Genomic DNA, 13,949 nt, shown 5'->3' with positions numbered 1-13,949 from the left:
AGAGCAGCAAAGCATCAGCAAGAACCCAGAGTATGCTTGTAGGCATGACCTGGCCAATTCCTCGGGAGCATCTTGCATCTGGAGCTGGATATGCAGAAGGGTTAAAAGCAGGAGAAACTTTTGTCATAAATTTTCTTTTCAGCAGGACTTCCCAGGGAACATCTGACATTAGCAGAGAGGAAATGCTGATTGGCCTGGGAGTCAGCTGAAGGAGACAGGAACTGCAGTGGAAGCTGCTGGATTTACTGTTATTAGCAAGGCAAATGGAAAGCCAGCAGGGCAGCCCGCTCCCAGATAATAGATCTAACAAAGAAAACTCCCAGAAAGGAAAATGGCTGGCAGCCACCACTCCTCTCTGTCATTTCTTTCCATTGCTCTTACCTTTTTGTTTTGTTTGAAGCCAAAGGAAAACCATATTTTAACATCTTAGTTATAAGTCACAGTTGGCTTAAAATAAAACAGGATTTTTATATAATTCAGCTTCTACCTGTTTGAGAGCTTGAGGGTCACACATGGCCAAATGTGCAAAGTCATATTGGTATAGTAATAGATAGTCGCTCCTGAGTACTTAGGTGCCAGGCTAAGTGCTTTCCTTGTGCTGTCACCTCATTTAATCTGTACAAGAGCCATGTGAGTTAGGAATCATCTTGCCAAGGCGAAAAGGTGTCTCCATACTGGGGTCCAAGGAGTTCCCAGAGAGAAGGGGGAAGTTGACTCAGGACCAGAGGGGTTCTTGGCGAACACGACAGACAAGAGTTTCAGCATGTGCCAGATAGAGGCATCGATGGGCTTATTTAGGAGAGTGATACACTTTCAAGGGAGAGTGCCAGCAGTCTCCAGAGAGATGTGATTTGCCGATTCTCAGCTCTTCTTTTAAAAAAGGAAACTTGGTAAGGGGCAGGTATGGGAAAGATATATAGGAATAATATCAGTTTGGTGATCTCAAGATGGTTTATAGTGGTCTGATCAATCTCGGGATTGTAGGCTGGTCTTCATTATCTGATCAATAGATATCTCTAGAAACTACCCTAAATTACAGCTTTCTGAAAATATCTTATCTCTCTTTACTTAATCTATTTATTGGGGGTTAATTAACAGAGCTCAAGATAATTATCATAAGTGAACAGAATTATGGTTGACCTTAAGATTTTCAGATTTCCTATGAATTTGGGAGTGACTGGCCCAGGAGAAAGCATTAGAACAGATGAAAACTAAAAGTCCTTACCTTTAAATGTTAAAATCAAACTTATCCCAGAAAGATGCTCACAGATTAAAAGGGGCTAAAAGACTGAGACACTACATCTACCTAGTTAATTCAGTTTGTCAAACATTTCCCAAGTTCTGAGGTTGCAAAGATGAGTAGACTCCTGCCTCTCAGTCATACTTCTGGGGCTCATTGGGTCATGGAGAGTCATGGCAAGTGGAATCCTTCAAAATACTGAAATTGTTCTCTTGGTCAGGTCTTCTTTTTTCCAAGCAAGTATGGTTGAATTTAGATAAATTAAATGTGTAATCGATGCACAGAGAAATCCAGGCAGGCAGGTGATGTCAGGGGAGAGGACGAGTGGAGAACCTAGCAGGGCACCAGGCCTCGGGGCAGGGTTCTGGGCCAGGGGCAAGGGCAGTTACTGGAATGAAACCTGAAGGCCAAGCCAAGTTTTTTGAAAAGGAAGCCTTGCTTTTGGTTGGCCTGGGATTGTAGAAATTCTTTTTGCTTGGAGCTGAGCCTACAGGGGAGAGGAATGTTGAGGGTGTAACCATCTCTTATAGGGAAAGGAAGGAGGCCACCATGGGGATCTGGTAGGGCCTGATGTCACCGGAGTCAGAAGGAAAAAAATAGATGCAACAAGTTGGAGATCCAGGAGGACTTAGGGAACACCCATAATGGAGGAATGTGACTTTGACAAAGTAGAGGAGCAGGTGATCTGGGCACAGCCAAGGCAGGGAGGAGGGAAGCCATGAGGCGAATGCACTGAACAACAGGGAGACCAGTTCAGCTGGGTCCTAGAAGACAGGTGGCAAGAAGTTAGAATGGGGGCAGGGCCTGGGCAGTTGGGTGAGGACTTAACATCTAGATTGGTAGTCCTTGGGGAAATCACAGAAGCCATAAGACTCCAGAGAGCATCCTCCAACAAGAAGGTAGAGAGCTTATGACTGGAGGCCAGGAGATGTTGGGAGGCCACTGCTAGGGGCAAAGGAGCGTTACTAGTGGGTAATGAGACAACTTGGGAGAAGGTTGAGTAAGACTGTTGTTAGCGCTGTGTTCACCACGGAGTCCACAGAGCTTCTTACTCATCTTCTCAGGCCCAGTACATAGTAGGAGTGTGGTAAGTGTTTAAAGAAGCACTGAGTTAATTGATGGCAAGAATTGGGTGTCATCACTGGAAACACCATTGCAAGGAAAAAGAGCTGGTTTAGGAAGAGAAGATTCAAATGTTCATAGTTGATTGTTCTAAAAATTAGAAGCTAAAAGAGGCCTGGAGTGTTCTCTGTCCCTGCAGAGGAGGGACCAGCCATTCATGCGAGTGATGCTACCCTGGAGGGTGGTGGAAGCCCCCGAGGAGCCTGTGGCCTGCCGCCTATGCCTGAAGGGTCTGGCCCCCCACAGCCGCTCTCGCTGAACTGTTTATAGAACACTGTCACTGGGCCTCACTGAATCTGCTCAAAGCCTGTTCAGCACACAAGACCGTTATCCTCATTTTACAGAGCAAGAAACTGACACGCAGAGAGGACGTGGTTTATCCAAGCCATTCTCTGACCTGAGCAGATCTGCAGGGAAGTCTCTGGATTCCAGTGTCCCATTACAGAGCTGAGTCTGGTGACTGAAAACAGTCTGTCCCGAGTGTGCTCTCCATTGGCTGTGGTCGGAGTCACTGCTTTTATGTAGCTCAGAGAAGGCTACAGACAAATGAAGTCTCCTTTTTGATTGTTTCTTTTGTTTTTGTCCTTAGGTGCTTGTGACTAAATTCACTAATTTCACTGGCTGTCAAGGCTGTGTTAAGCAAAATGGGTTTGAACTGCTGTGGTTTTTGAGTACTGGACTGGATGTCAGAAACCTTTGCCATCACGGGAAATTCTGTCACTCTGGATTTACTATCTGTTCCCCTCAGCTGAATTCCTCAGCAGCGTGATTTAGCGCCCTGGCTCCCCATCAGCCGGTTTTGGCATTTATTTGAATGCATTACCCCACTGGTTTCCATAAACTATTTTACAATTGTTTAAAATAAATGACTGTTTATTTCCACAAAAACCATCTGTATTTCTTTACAGAGCAACAGATAACTGTATGTAAAATTTGGTAATGTCACAGTGACTCAAGTTAAGAGAAACAGAGTGGATTAAAAAATCAGATGCTCAGGGACCGAGTTAAAGACTCCCATCCCCTCTAATAAGCAATACCTGGATTTGAAGGAGGAAAGATATTTCTTCATTACAAGTAATATCAGGCTCCCTTCTCTGTATGTTCTCTGGCTGGATAGTGATAGGGTGTAGACGGAGCACACCTCATGGTAGCTACATGTCTGCCCCTTCTAGCACATTCTCTACATGCGATGGTGGATGGGAGGCTCCTGTCGATGACTTCCTGCCTTCTCCACCTTTTGGAGTTTAGGATGTCCATGCCTTCCCTCTTGTTCTGATGTCGAGTGGGTTCCGCATAGGCTGGTGGATTGTAGCTAAGTTGACCCTAGGAGGAGACATGTTTGGAACAGGGCGCTGTGGCAAGAGAAGGTAGCCATGAGGAGGGAACCAGACTGATCAGGAGGGGCCTCTGAAGGCAGCGATCTTCCATTCTCCAGCCAGTGTCCAGGTAAGCCAGCTGGGTCCATGCTGATGCAGTTGGGGCCTTGATGGAGGGCTCTGACAGGGCAGGGTCTGGAGGCAGATGAAGACGGAGCTCCAGGGCTGCTTTCAGCCTCCACTTCTCCCTAAACACCCTGTGTGCTGAGGCTGTGAAGAGCACTCTCCACCCTCGACTTCATGCACCTAGTGCAGGAGATCTTCTTATGGGTTACTCTGAGAAGTCCAGAGGCAGTGCAAGGAGCAGAGTTTTGCTCCTTGGGTAGAACACATGGACTGTGGAAAAGGAGGGAAGACTGTCTCGGATCATAGGGACACTAGGAGCAAAGGCACGGAGGCTTGGAGTCTGTTTCTGGGTTACCACATCAGTTGAGGGAGAGATGAGACCAATGTGGCAGCCCTCCAGAGGTACCAGCCACTGCCAGACAACTAGATTTCTCTCTTCATCAAAAGCAGAAGCAACAGCCCAGGGACATGGACCACATGGCCAAAGCTACACACTTGCTGTAAACTGTGGGCTTGGCTCTTTACCTATATTAATTTCTTAGAACAAGTCTGAATAGGTGCTGTCATTCCTGTTCTATAGATGAGAAAGTAAGGCACAGAAAGGGTAGGTAACTTGTCCAGGGCCACACAGCTGATAAGTGGTAGAGCTGGGAATTCAAACCCAAGCAGTCTGACTTATCAGTGTTATACCATTCTGTCTCAGAATTTGCCAGGCACTCCCTAGATACATGCAATATTAAGCTTAGGATAGAGATAAAATCCAGATCTTTCTCCTGTCCCTAGCTATAGGGATGGACTTCTGACACACCATTTCTTACCTCAAGACCTAAGTGAATTTTTAAGTCTACTGTCAAACCCTAAATGGTATCAAAATTCATAAGGTGAGAAGCAAAAACTGCCTTCTTTGTTACTCTTACACTCCTGAGGTGACTATAGTTAACAGAGCAACTGTAAGAACAATGTGGCTCATACTCTTTCAGATTGTATTTGTGGCATACATGTGTATTGCATGTATTTAGTTAGGGTTTTACTCTATTAACATGTAGCATACTAAGAGTGTATGTGTGTGTGTGTGTGTGAGAGAGAGAGAGAGAGAGAGTGTGTAATTTTTTTTTGTGTGTGTGGCAGTACTGGGGATTAAATCCAGGGAAATTTACCGCTGAGCAATATCCCCCCCCCACCCTGCCCTTTCTTTTTATTTTTTATTTTTTTAATTTTGAGACAAGGTCTTGCTAAATTGCTGAAGTAGCCTCTAACTTGTGATCCTCCTGCCTCAGCCTCCTGAGTTGCTAGGATTAAAGACATGCGCCATCGTGCCTGGCTCAGCTGTTCAGTTTTAAATGCCACCCTGTTGAAGGCAGACTGTTTGCCAGAGGTTGTGGGGCGCCAACAAAGCCTGCTGCTGTGCTAGAGCCCTATGATTTCTGGTGGAGTTTTTAAAAAGACCTCTAGCCAGATCTTCAAGGAGTGCCTTAATAATGGATGGGGGGATGAGAAATAGGCAAAAAGCATCTAATCCAGCCTTCTCAGTGTACTAGAGAAGGCAAGGTCCCCAGGAAGCTGGGTTGAAAGAGCTCTTGATTCTGATGGGGAGTCAGGCACGGCTGCCGAGAGGTGGGACTGTGCCAGAGGTATGCTCCTGACTCCTTCCGCGAGCCCATCCCTGCAGCTGGGTATTCAAGAAGAAATTTGTTCTGAAGAATTATGATGCTCCTGCATTTTCTCCTGCACAAAGAAGGAAACTCGGCTGCACGCCCTTTCCTTTCCTCCTCTTGGCACTTTCTGATTGATGATTGGAAATGATGGCAATACATAAACTATTTTTCTTTTTATTTTATGACCTGGTAATAGCAGTAACATATTTCCAGTAAATGTTTTCTATCGCAATAAAAAAGTTGTAACAAGACTAGAAATGGGTATAGTTAAACCCTAAAGAAATCACACTTTCAGAACTGTGGATTGAGGCAGTAACTCTGTAAATCATTTAACTTGGAAAAAGAGCTCCCCCTTAAAAAACAGTCAGGGCAAGCGTCTGGAGTTCACAGTAAGTGCCTGCTGCAAGGGCCGCTGGACTCAGTTCTGACCCTCAGGACCAGCTGCCCACTCAGTCCTCCCACAGTCTTGTCCTACCCAACACCCTCACTCCTTTCTGAACTGATAAATCATCTCAACCTTGTGGTGCTCTTGTGTGTGTGTGTGTGTGTGTGTGTTTAACTTAAAGATCAAAAGTGATACTCTTTTTTTATGGGATGTGGCCTAGGAGAATGGCTAAGAGCCCTGGCTGTGGAATCCCACACCCTGGATTCTTATCCTGGCCTCACCAGGGCCCGTGACTGCATCACTCCAGGACAGATTTTCCTCCTGGGTAAGTGGGGCCCACCTCATAGGGTTTTAAGAGGATTTTGGAAGCCAGTGTGTGTAAAGTGCTTTGTTAAGGGCCTGGAAAGTCCTCTGTGTTAGTTTTGTTATAGCGTGGAAATGAAGCCATATTTGACTTGCTTTCAAAAAGGGCAAGTTGATCATTTTGTCAAATTTGTACAGCAGCATACTACCTGACATTCATTGACTGCCTATTAGGAATGAGGCATTGCGTTCTACATTTTTGTAATTATTTCGTGAAGGTCTAGATCAGCTAACTTGCCCAGTATTGCAGTTTATAAAAAGACCCAGGTTCTCACACCATTCTTTCTGTTCTGAAACCCACACTCTGACCACCTCCCGCTTCTCCCTCTGCTTCTAGCTGTAGATGCTCACAACAGGAGAAATGTGAGTAGTTCCGAATCACACCACATACAGCCTCCTTTGGCTGCTAAGGACTTTCCATGACAACACTGAGAGCCTTTGCTCTTGGAACTCCAAGGCAGCCAGAAAGCAGCGTTTCCTCTCCCCGCTTGCAGGCAGAGCCACTGCTCCTCTGTTATCCTTCAGAGGATGAATGGCTGCTGCTTCTGTGTGTCTGGTGTTCTTAATGTGCTCTAAAAATTAGGCCTTTCCCAGCTTTTGTCTTTAATTTCTGATTCTAGCTGACACCTTCATTAATGGTCTAGTCCAAGCTTTCTGTCGACTTGAAGACTACTGTGTAAAAGTGGTTTTGCTGTCCTATCAATAATGGTCATAATTTCCCCAATACTCTCATCAGCAGTGAATTGAGTCTTGCAGCAAAGAAATGGAAACCCCAGTACAGTGGTTTGAGAGCGATTTGTCTTACAGACGGCGTCTTCTTTCAGTAAAATCAGGTCAGTGCGGCACTGCTGGGTTAGGTGTGAGTCTGAGACAAATTAGTTGGAGGAAATTGATCATTTGAACTTTTAGTTATTTTTAGCTACAGTCACCTTATCATATCTGCTTTTGATTTATTTACATTTGTTTTAATAAACTGTAATCACTGGGATCATCAGGCAAACTAAATGCCTTCCCAGTTTCAGCCAAGCCTGAGGTAGAGGAGAGCTTACGCTCTGTCCACCCCACACAAACAGCCTTCCCCATAGTTGTGGGGTTTGCTTCCATTCTGGAGGTGGTATTGTTTAAACTGGGAAACCCACCCCTCCTCATCCTCTGGCCCCCTGGCTGGGGTTTGTTTATTGCACAGACTGGCCCCTTGACCAGTCTCTTCTTCATTGCTATTGAAAGTTAATGGGGGCAGAATTGCATTCCCAAACATTTGAACCTGAAGAGGCCAGGGCAGAACTTAGTTGATCTCTGGTGATCGGTTCAATTTAGTTACGATTTTTTTGCCATTAGGCTGGGGCTGAATGATGGTGATTTGGTTGAGGCCAAATGTCTGAAGAAAATTGGCTCTCTGATAAGAGTGCTGTTATCGGAGGGGGCTACCTTCTCATTTACATTTAGATGAGTATTGATTATTTATTTACTCAGAGAAGTGAGATTCGTTTCCAATCTTATCTTTCTCGTCTCTGCTTGTCAGCAGAAAGAGAGATAGAGCTCCTGACATCAGGCCAAGATAACAGCACTTTGTAGTAAAGATAAAAGTTGGAATGGGCCTTTTTCTAGACTTGACTGAAAGGATAAGTTTTAAAAATTAGAACTGATGGGTCATGCTTTCAAAACCTTTCCTGAAGGTTCTACAGTTTAACTAGGCAAGAGAATTGGTTCATTGGAACAGCTCTGGTCTTTCTTCTTTTGTAATAGGAATTGTATTTAATTTGATTATATTCAGCTGTTTCACTGAGAGCAAATTGTGTATTGGCTCAGAAGAAGCTGAAGTGTGACCTTATTGTCATGTCAGCTTGTTCCTTTTTTATTATTTAAATTCCATATTATCCAGTTTGAGCCATAGAAGGGTATAGGCTGCAGTGGTTATCACTTACATACTGTTCGGTGTTTGTGTTAAGATCAAGCAGAAAATGATTGTAGTGGCCCCTAGAGGAAGAGCTGTGAGCGTTGGAGCTGAGCTCAGTGCAGACCTATTGGAGGAGCTGATATTGGGTCAGAGCTCTGATGTGGACACTTCAGCTTGTTGCTGATGGCTTTGGCTCAGTGCGGAACTTGGGATTCAACTAAGCAGACAAGGCTTGGCACAATTTGCCTCAGATGGGTCTCCCTGCCGCCAGTCTTCTCCAGCCTATTGTCAGCAGTGCCACCGCATGAGTCTTATCAAAACATAGAGCTGATCATGTCATATTCCTGCTGTTAGCATCTGCAGCTTTTTTAAAATATGCTTTTAGTTGTTGATGGACTTTTATTTTATTCATTTATTTATATGCGGTGTTGAGAATCGAACCTAGTGCCTCACACATGTGAGGCAAGCATTCTACTGCTGAGCCACAACCCCAGCCTACCATCTGTTACTTTTAAAAGAAAATCCAAGTCTTGACCAGCAGCCTGGGCCAAGCTTCCTAGCCCGCTTCCCCTTGCATCCCCAGGCAGCTTGGGCTTCTTCCACATTGTTTCCTGTGGCCTGCCTGGGGTCCTCAGGACCTCTGGGGGAGTGCACTACCTCCTCTGCTTCTTTTTTTTTTTTTAGAGAGAGAGAGAGAGACAGAGGATTTTAATCTTATTATTATTATTATTATTTTTTTAGTTTTCGGCGGGCACAACATCTTTGTTTGTATGTGGTGCTGAGGATCAAACCCGGGCCGCACGCATGTCAGGCGAGTGCGCTACCGCTTGAACCACATCCCCATCTGGCTGGCGATCCTCTTGCCTGAGCCTCCCGTTGTGGGATTACAGGTGTGCACCACCATGTCCCCTCTCATTTAATCCTCACAGCAATCTTCTGAGGGAAGTTCTGTTATCCCCATTTTACAGATAAAATTAAATAACTTCCCCAGAATGCACAGCTGGCACTGATACTCATCCTAAGGGTACAGATACCTGCAAGAGTCAGGAAAAGAGCAATGGGAAGGTGAGAGCACCCATCCTGATTTTTTCTGCTCAGATTCGGCCTTCACTTTTATTTGGTCTTACTTAGCTTTTTCTGACCATAGTCTCTCCTGGATTAAACCAGATCTTTTAAGTGGGTGAATGGAAAAAAGTTGTCAGGAGGCATAACCTAGGTGTGTTCAGTCTTGACTATCTTTTCCCCCTTACTAGAACGAATTTTCAAACTCGTTCTAGCATTCACAATAGTAGTGATATGTTACTTTATTTACTCCTACCTCCATCCAAAAAATATTTGGAATTTATACAGTAGGCTAAAACATGCACTGACCAGCGAGGAAATCACATGAAGTAAAAGGAAAGCAAAGGTTAAATGGCAAGTTGAATGTGGAGGAGGGGCTGGCACAGAGACGTGTGCTCAGGTCACCACAATTGGGGAACACATTTAGTGCTGAGCTTCCTAGTGGGCAAAGGAGAAAGGCATGTGATACCAATCGGAGACAAGATTTGTGTTGAACAGGATACAAGAGCAAGCCAGTTGCCTGACACCAAGGATGGAAGGCAGTTTTTCTTCTTTAGGAAGAAGTAGGGATAGGAAATGCAGTATGGCTTCCCTCTTCAGGCTTTGACAGACACTTGCTTTCCGTAGGGTTTCAACGCTCAGCGAGCTCTCAGCTGATAAGGAATTGGTGCTAAAACGTTTTGGGTTTCAGTCTGGGGTTAAAGAGATCAAGGAAGTGACACTGAACATGTATCCACCATCCAACAGATTCTGCAGATTTTCTTTGAAAAAATCTTATGTGTTTGCCTCAGGTTTACAAAATCCCATAAAAATCTGTCTGGGTATGAAAACTTGGAACCCTCCCAAAGTGCCCAGAGCAGTATTTTGTTCCCAGACCATTCGATGACATAGCATTACTGTGATAAATACATCATTGAATGCCCAAGCAGGTTTTCTCAGGCTGCAGAGTAACAGCTTCCCAGAATCTTCCCTTTGTGTTCCCCTCTGCTGTGAGGTGGGGGGCATGTGGCTTCATGTGCAGCTGTGACATTTTAAAACCTTTTTCCAAAGGGTGGATGTTGCCTTGAGAACTACGTCCTGTTCAGTGTGAAAGAGCCTTTTATATTTCATATAGTCATTTCTTTGGCAAAAGTGTATTCATAGAAACTGACCTCACAGTGTGTCTTTTTAAAATGGCTTTTGGCTACTTTTGTTTTCTTTCCTTCCATGTCAGCTGCCCGCCAATTAAACAAGCAGCTGATGGAGACTCATTTGATATATAGTGGGTCTGGGTTATCATGATCTGGATTATGTTCAACAGTCACCTATTAAGAATTTGATATGAGTGAGGTGCTGTGGTTCACAATGTGTGTAGAGAATGCAGACCTAGTGTCCCTGATCCTGGTTCCCCTTCTTCCTGAAGGACATCATGCTTAGCTTCTGTAAGAAGCTTCTGACTTCCTCTGTAAAATGGAATTTGTACTCTCCGTGTCTTATGTGACTAAAGAGTGAAGGAAATGATCTATAGAGAAGACATGGCCCAGCCCCTGGCACGAAGTAGGCCCTGTGTTGGTGAGGAGTGGTCAGGGATGTGGTCTCGTATCCTGGTCAGTGAGTCAGACTCCCTGCTGACTGCCTCACAACTCTAGCTCACTGACTCCTCAGACAGACAGTCGGTTGAGGTAGGTCCTGTCATTACCCCCATCTTACAGATGAAGAGATAGACAGAGGTCAAGTAAGTTGGCCCAAAGTCATACAACTGAATTGCTGAGCCAGGACTCAGAATAAGGCCGTCAGGCCCACCCCATGCTGTCTTGCCTCTTGTGTGTATCTATTGTCCTGTCCTTACACTGTCTGGCCTGAAAGTTGGCCCTTTTCTGAGGAAACGTATGAAAAAGTCTTTATATGTGAGGTCTTTTAACTGGTATCTGGGCAAGAATTAGGAGAGAAATCGATTTGTAAGAGGCAGTTTTCTGTTTGGGTTTAGATCTCAAGTCACATCTTCAGCTCATCCACCCTGTCTTCCCCCAAATCAAGGCCCATCAGCCCCTCCTATGCTCAGAAGTGGATTTCCAACTTGTTCTTTACTGTTATGGGAAAGCAGAGAATACCCAGAGCAGAAGGCAACACTCAGAATTTCCATTACTGACAAAATTTGGCATAGGTAGGATTATTCTTAAGGAAAAATGGGAAGGTCGTTCCAGATAGATAGGAAGATAAGGAGATCATGTCTTCATAAGGGGACTTTGTCTACCACGAACCCAGAATAAAGTGATAGTATGAGAGATTTGGTATGTGTGTACTTTGTTAGCGTAAATTAGATCATTTTCACTTGAATTTATAGAAACCACAAGTTAAGTGATTCAGAATCCAGATGAATCCACAAATCTACAAAAATCTATATTTATAGTATAAACTATGGCCTTTTATAATTGGTCAATAATTTATAGTTTGTAAGAGGAAGAAAGGTTCAAAGCACACAAGCTTTAGAACCTTGGGCTTTATTTTCTCTTCCTACTCCCTATCTTCGTGATCTTGTGCAGGTCACTTCAAGATCCCAATGTGGGAAATGTGGATGATGACATCGTCTCCCAGGGTTGCTCTAAGGAGTCAGTGAGGTAACACACAGAGCATGCTTGACACATGATGACCACGTGGTAGAGATGAATGTCATTGTCCTACTAGGATTCAAGGAGAAAGTCCTCAAAACCACTTTCAGGAAGGAAACTGTTTTTAATAGAAGTATCTCAAAGTCCTTTAAAAAAAAAAAAAGGTAGAAATGTCAAAATGGTGGCATTTATGGCTGTGAGAATAGGGTAGGGAGTTGTGGTTAAGGATAAGGGACCTTTCCTGGTGTTCGCTGAATCCCCTGGCTTCCCTGATCCACATTTCCTAAGCAACTGCAAAGACTAGAAGGAAAAAATGTGCAAAGGAAACCAGCCTGAAATCCTCTCTGATGCCCAGGCCTTGGTTCCCAGTGATCAGAACAGAGGGGGCATGTGGACAGCCCAGCTGTCGGGTAGGCTGACAGCTGGAGAAGTCCAGTGCCAGGCACTGTTCTCAGAGTGCCCATGCCAGGGCACAGGGTGACTTAAGATGAATGTCAGTCTGCAAGAACAAATTCTATCTGGTTTTGAATAAGTTATTACATGTGAACGGCCCATTGGAGATGCTACCATGTATGATAATTATTTTATTCTCAGAAAAGTGATAGTAAGAAGTTTCAGAAATTGGGGGTGGGTGGGTACCAGGGATTGAACTCAGGGGCACTCATCCACTGAGCCACATTCCCAGCCCTAGTTTATATTTTATTTAGAGACAGGGTCTTGCTGAGTTGCTTAGCACTTGCTACTGCTGAGGCTGGCTTTGAATTCACCATCCTCCTGCCTCAGCTTCCCAAGCTGCTGGGATTACAGGTGTGTGCTACTATGCCCAGTGAGAAATTTGAAAACTTTTAAACATATATAACATTTGTTAAATTATCCTAGATAATAAAAAGTACTTATTTATTATTAGGAAATTTGAAAAACACAGAGAAGCACAAAGGAAAAACAAAAGCACTCATGATCCCACTAATGTAACTACATTTTAGAATGTAATATATTTTAGAAATAAATACCTCATAGTGTTTTTGTCCCGTATGCTTTACAGTTGTAATCATCCTGCAGATTTTGTGCTCTAATCTGCTATTTTCAGAAACTAACACAGTAAAAATTTTTTTCTGGTACCAGTGATTGAATCCAGGAGTGCTTAACCACTGAGCCACATCCCCAGGGCTTTTGATTTTTTATTTTGAGACAGGGTCTCACCAGTTGCTTAGGGCCTTGCTAAATTTCTGAGACTGGCTTTGAACTTGCAATCTTCCTGCCTCAGCCCGCTGAGCCACTGGGATCACAGGCATGTACCACCATGCCTGGTTAACATTAAATATTTTTGTAGGATAACTTTTAATATCTTCATGATATTTCACAATATTTTACTTAGTCAGTCTCACTATTAGACCTAAGTTCTTCCCAAATTTTGACTATCATTTTTTTATAAAATGAACATTAAACTATCCCTCTATATCCATGGGGTATTGGTTTCAGGAACCCCTATTGGTACCAAACCTATGTGCTCAAGTTCTTTATGTAAAGTTTGCATGAAACCTGTGCACATCCTCCCCTATACTTTAAATCATCTCTAGGTTATTTACAATATCTACTACAATGTAAGTGCTATACAAATAGTTGTTAAATTGTATTTAGGGAATACTAACAGTCTGTACATATTCAGTGTAGACAATTTTTTTTCCCAAAATATTTTCCAACCTCAGCTGGTTGAATCTGTGGCTGGTATAGATGGCGACTATATTATGGCTGAGCATTACCAGACTTCACTGTAAATTCATAGGTGTAGCCTCACCCTACACATTGTGTTGCTGGGAGGTATTGGGGCTGGAGACAATCAGGGAGACCAGGCCAGTGTCTTAGAAAGCAGCTCTCCAGGTTCAGGGATGACTCCTCCTCTAAATGGTCCAAAGAGGTCCACAGAGAAGTTATCTTGAAATTCAGCTGTGCATGATATTTCTGTGAGTCCTTCCTACAATGAATGTGCCAGGATCTGGTAATCAGCAGCAAACATGCCTATCAACCGACAGATGTTGGCACTGGCAGGTGACAGGTAGCAGGGATTGTAACAGTCACCTACATTTCCATGCTTTTATTTACATAATTTTTTTGAAATTAGAATTTTGCTATGTGTGTTGTTGAAACACAATACCTTCTTGATTTAAATGCTTCAAATTGAGTTTGAAAAATTGTGT

General features: G+C 43.8%; 1 protein-coding gene across 5 annotated transcripts in view; it reads left to right on the top strand.

Moving 5' to 3' along the window:
• Positions 1-13,949, top strand: part of Mapkap1 (MAPK associated protein 1) — a 232,650-nt gene that overhangs the window by 157,711 nt on the left and 60,990 nt on the right. Inside the window, exon 8 of one of the 5 annotated variants that reach the window (XM_046451279.2) lies at positions 2,952-3,247. The exons of the other annotated variants lie outside the window; for them this stretch is intronic. Within the exon in view, the coding sequence (XP_046307235.1) occupies positions 2,952-2,965 (14 nt within the window). The 3' untranslated portion in view covers positions 2,966-3,247. Of the gene's footprint in view, positions 1-2,951; positions 3,248-13,949 lie in introns of those variants that run through there. 5 annotated transcript variants of the gene reach the window in all.

Source organism: Marmota monax, unplaced genomic scaffold, assembly GCF_021218885.2.
Source record: "Marmota monax isolate L192 unplaced genomic scaffold, Marmota_monax_Labrador192_F-V1.1 WCK01_AAM20220418_F8-fsc00020, whole genome shotgun sequence".
Lineage (NCBI taxonomy): Eukaryota > Metazoa > Chordata > Mammalia > Rodentia > Sciuridae > Marmota > Marmota monax.
This window is presented reverse-complemented; position numbering and strand designations above follow the sequence as displayed.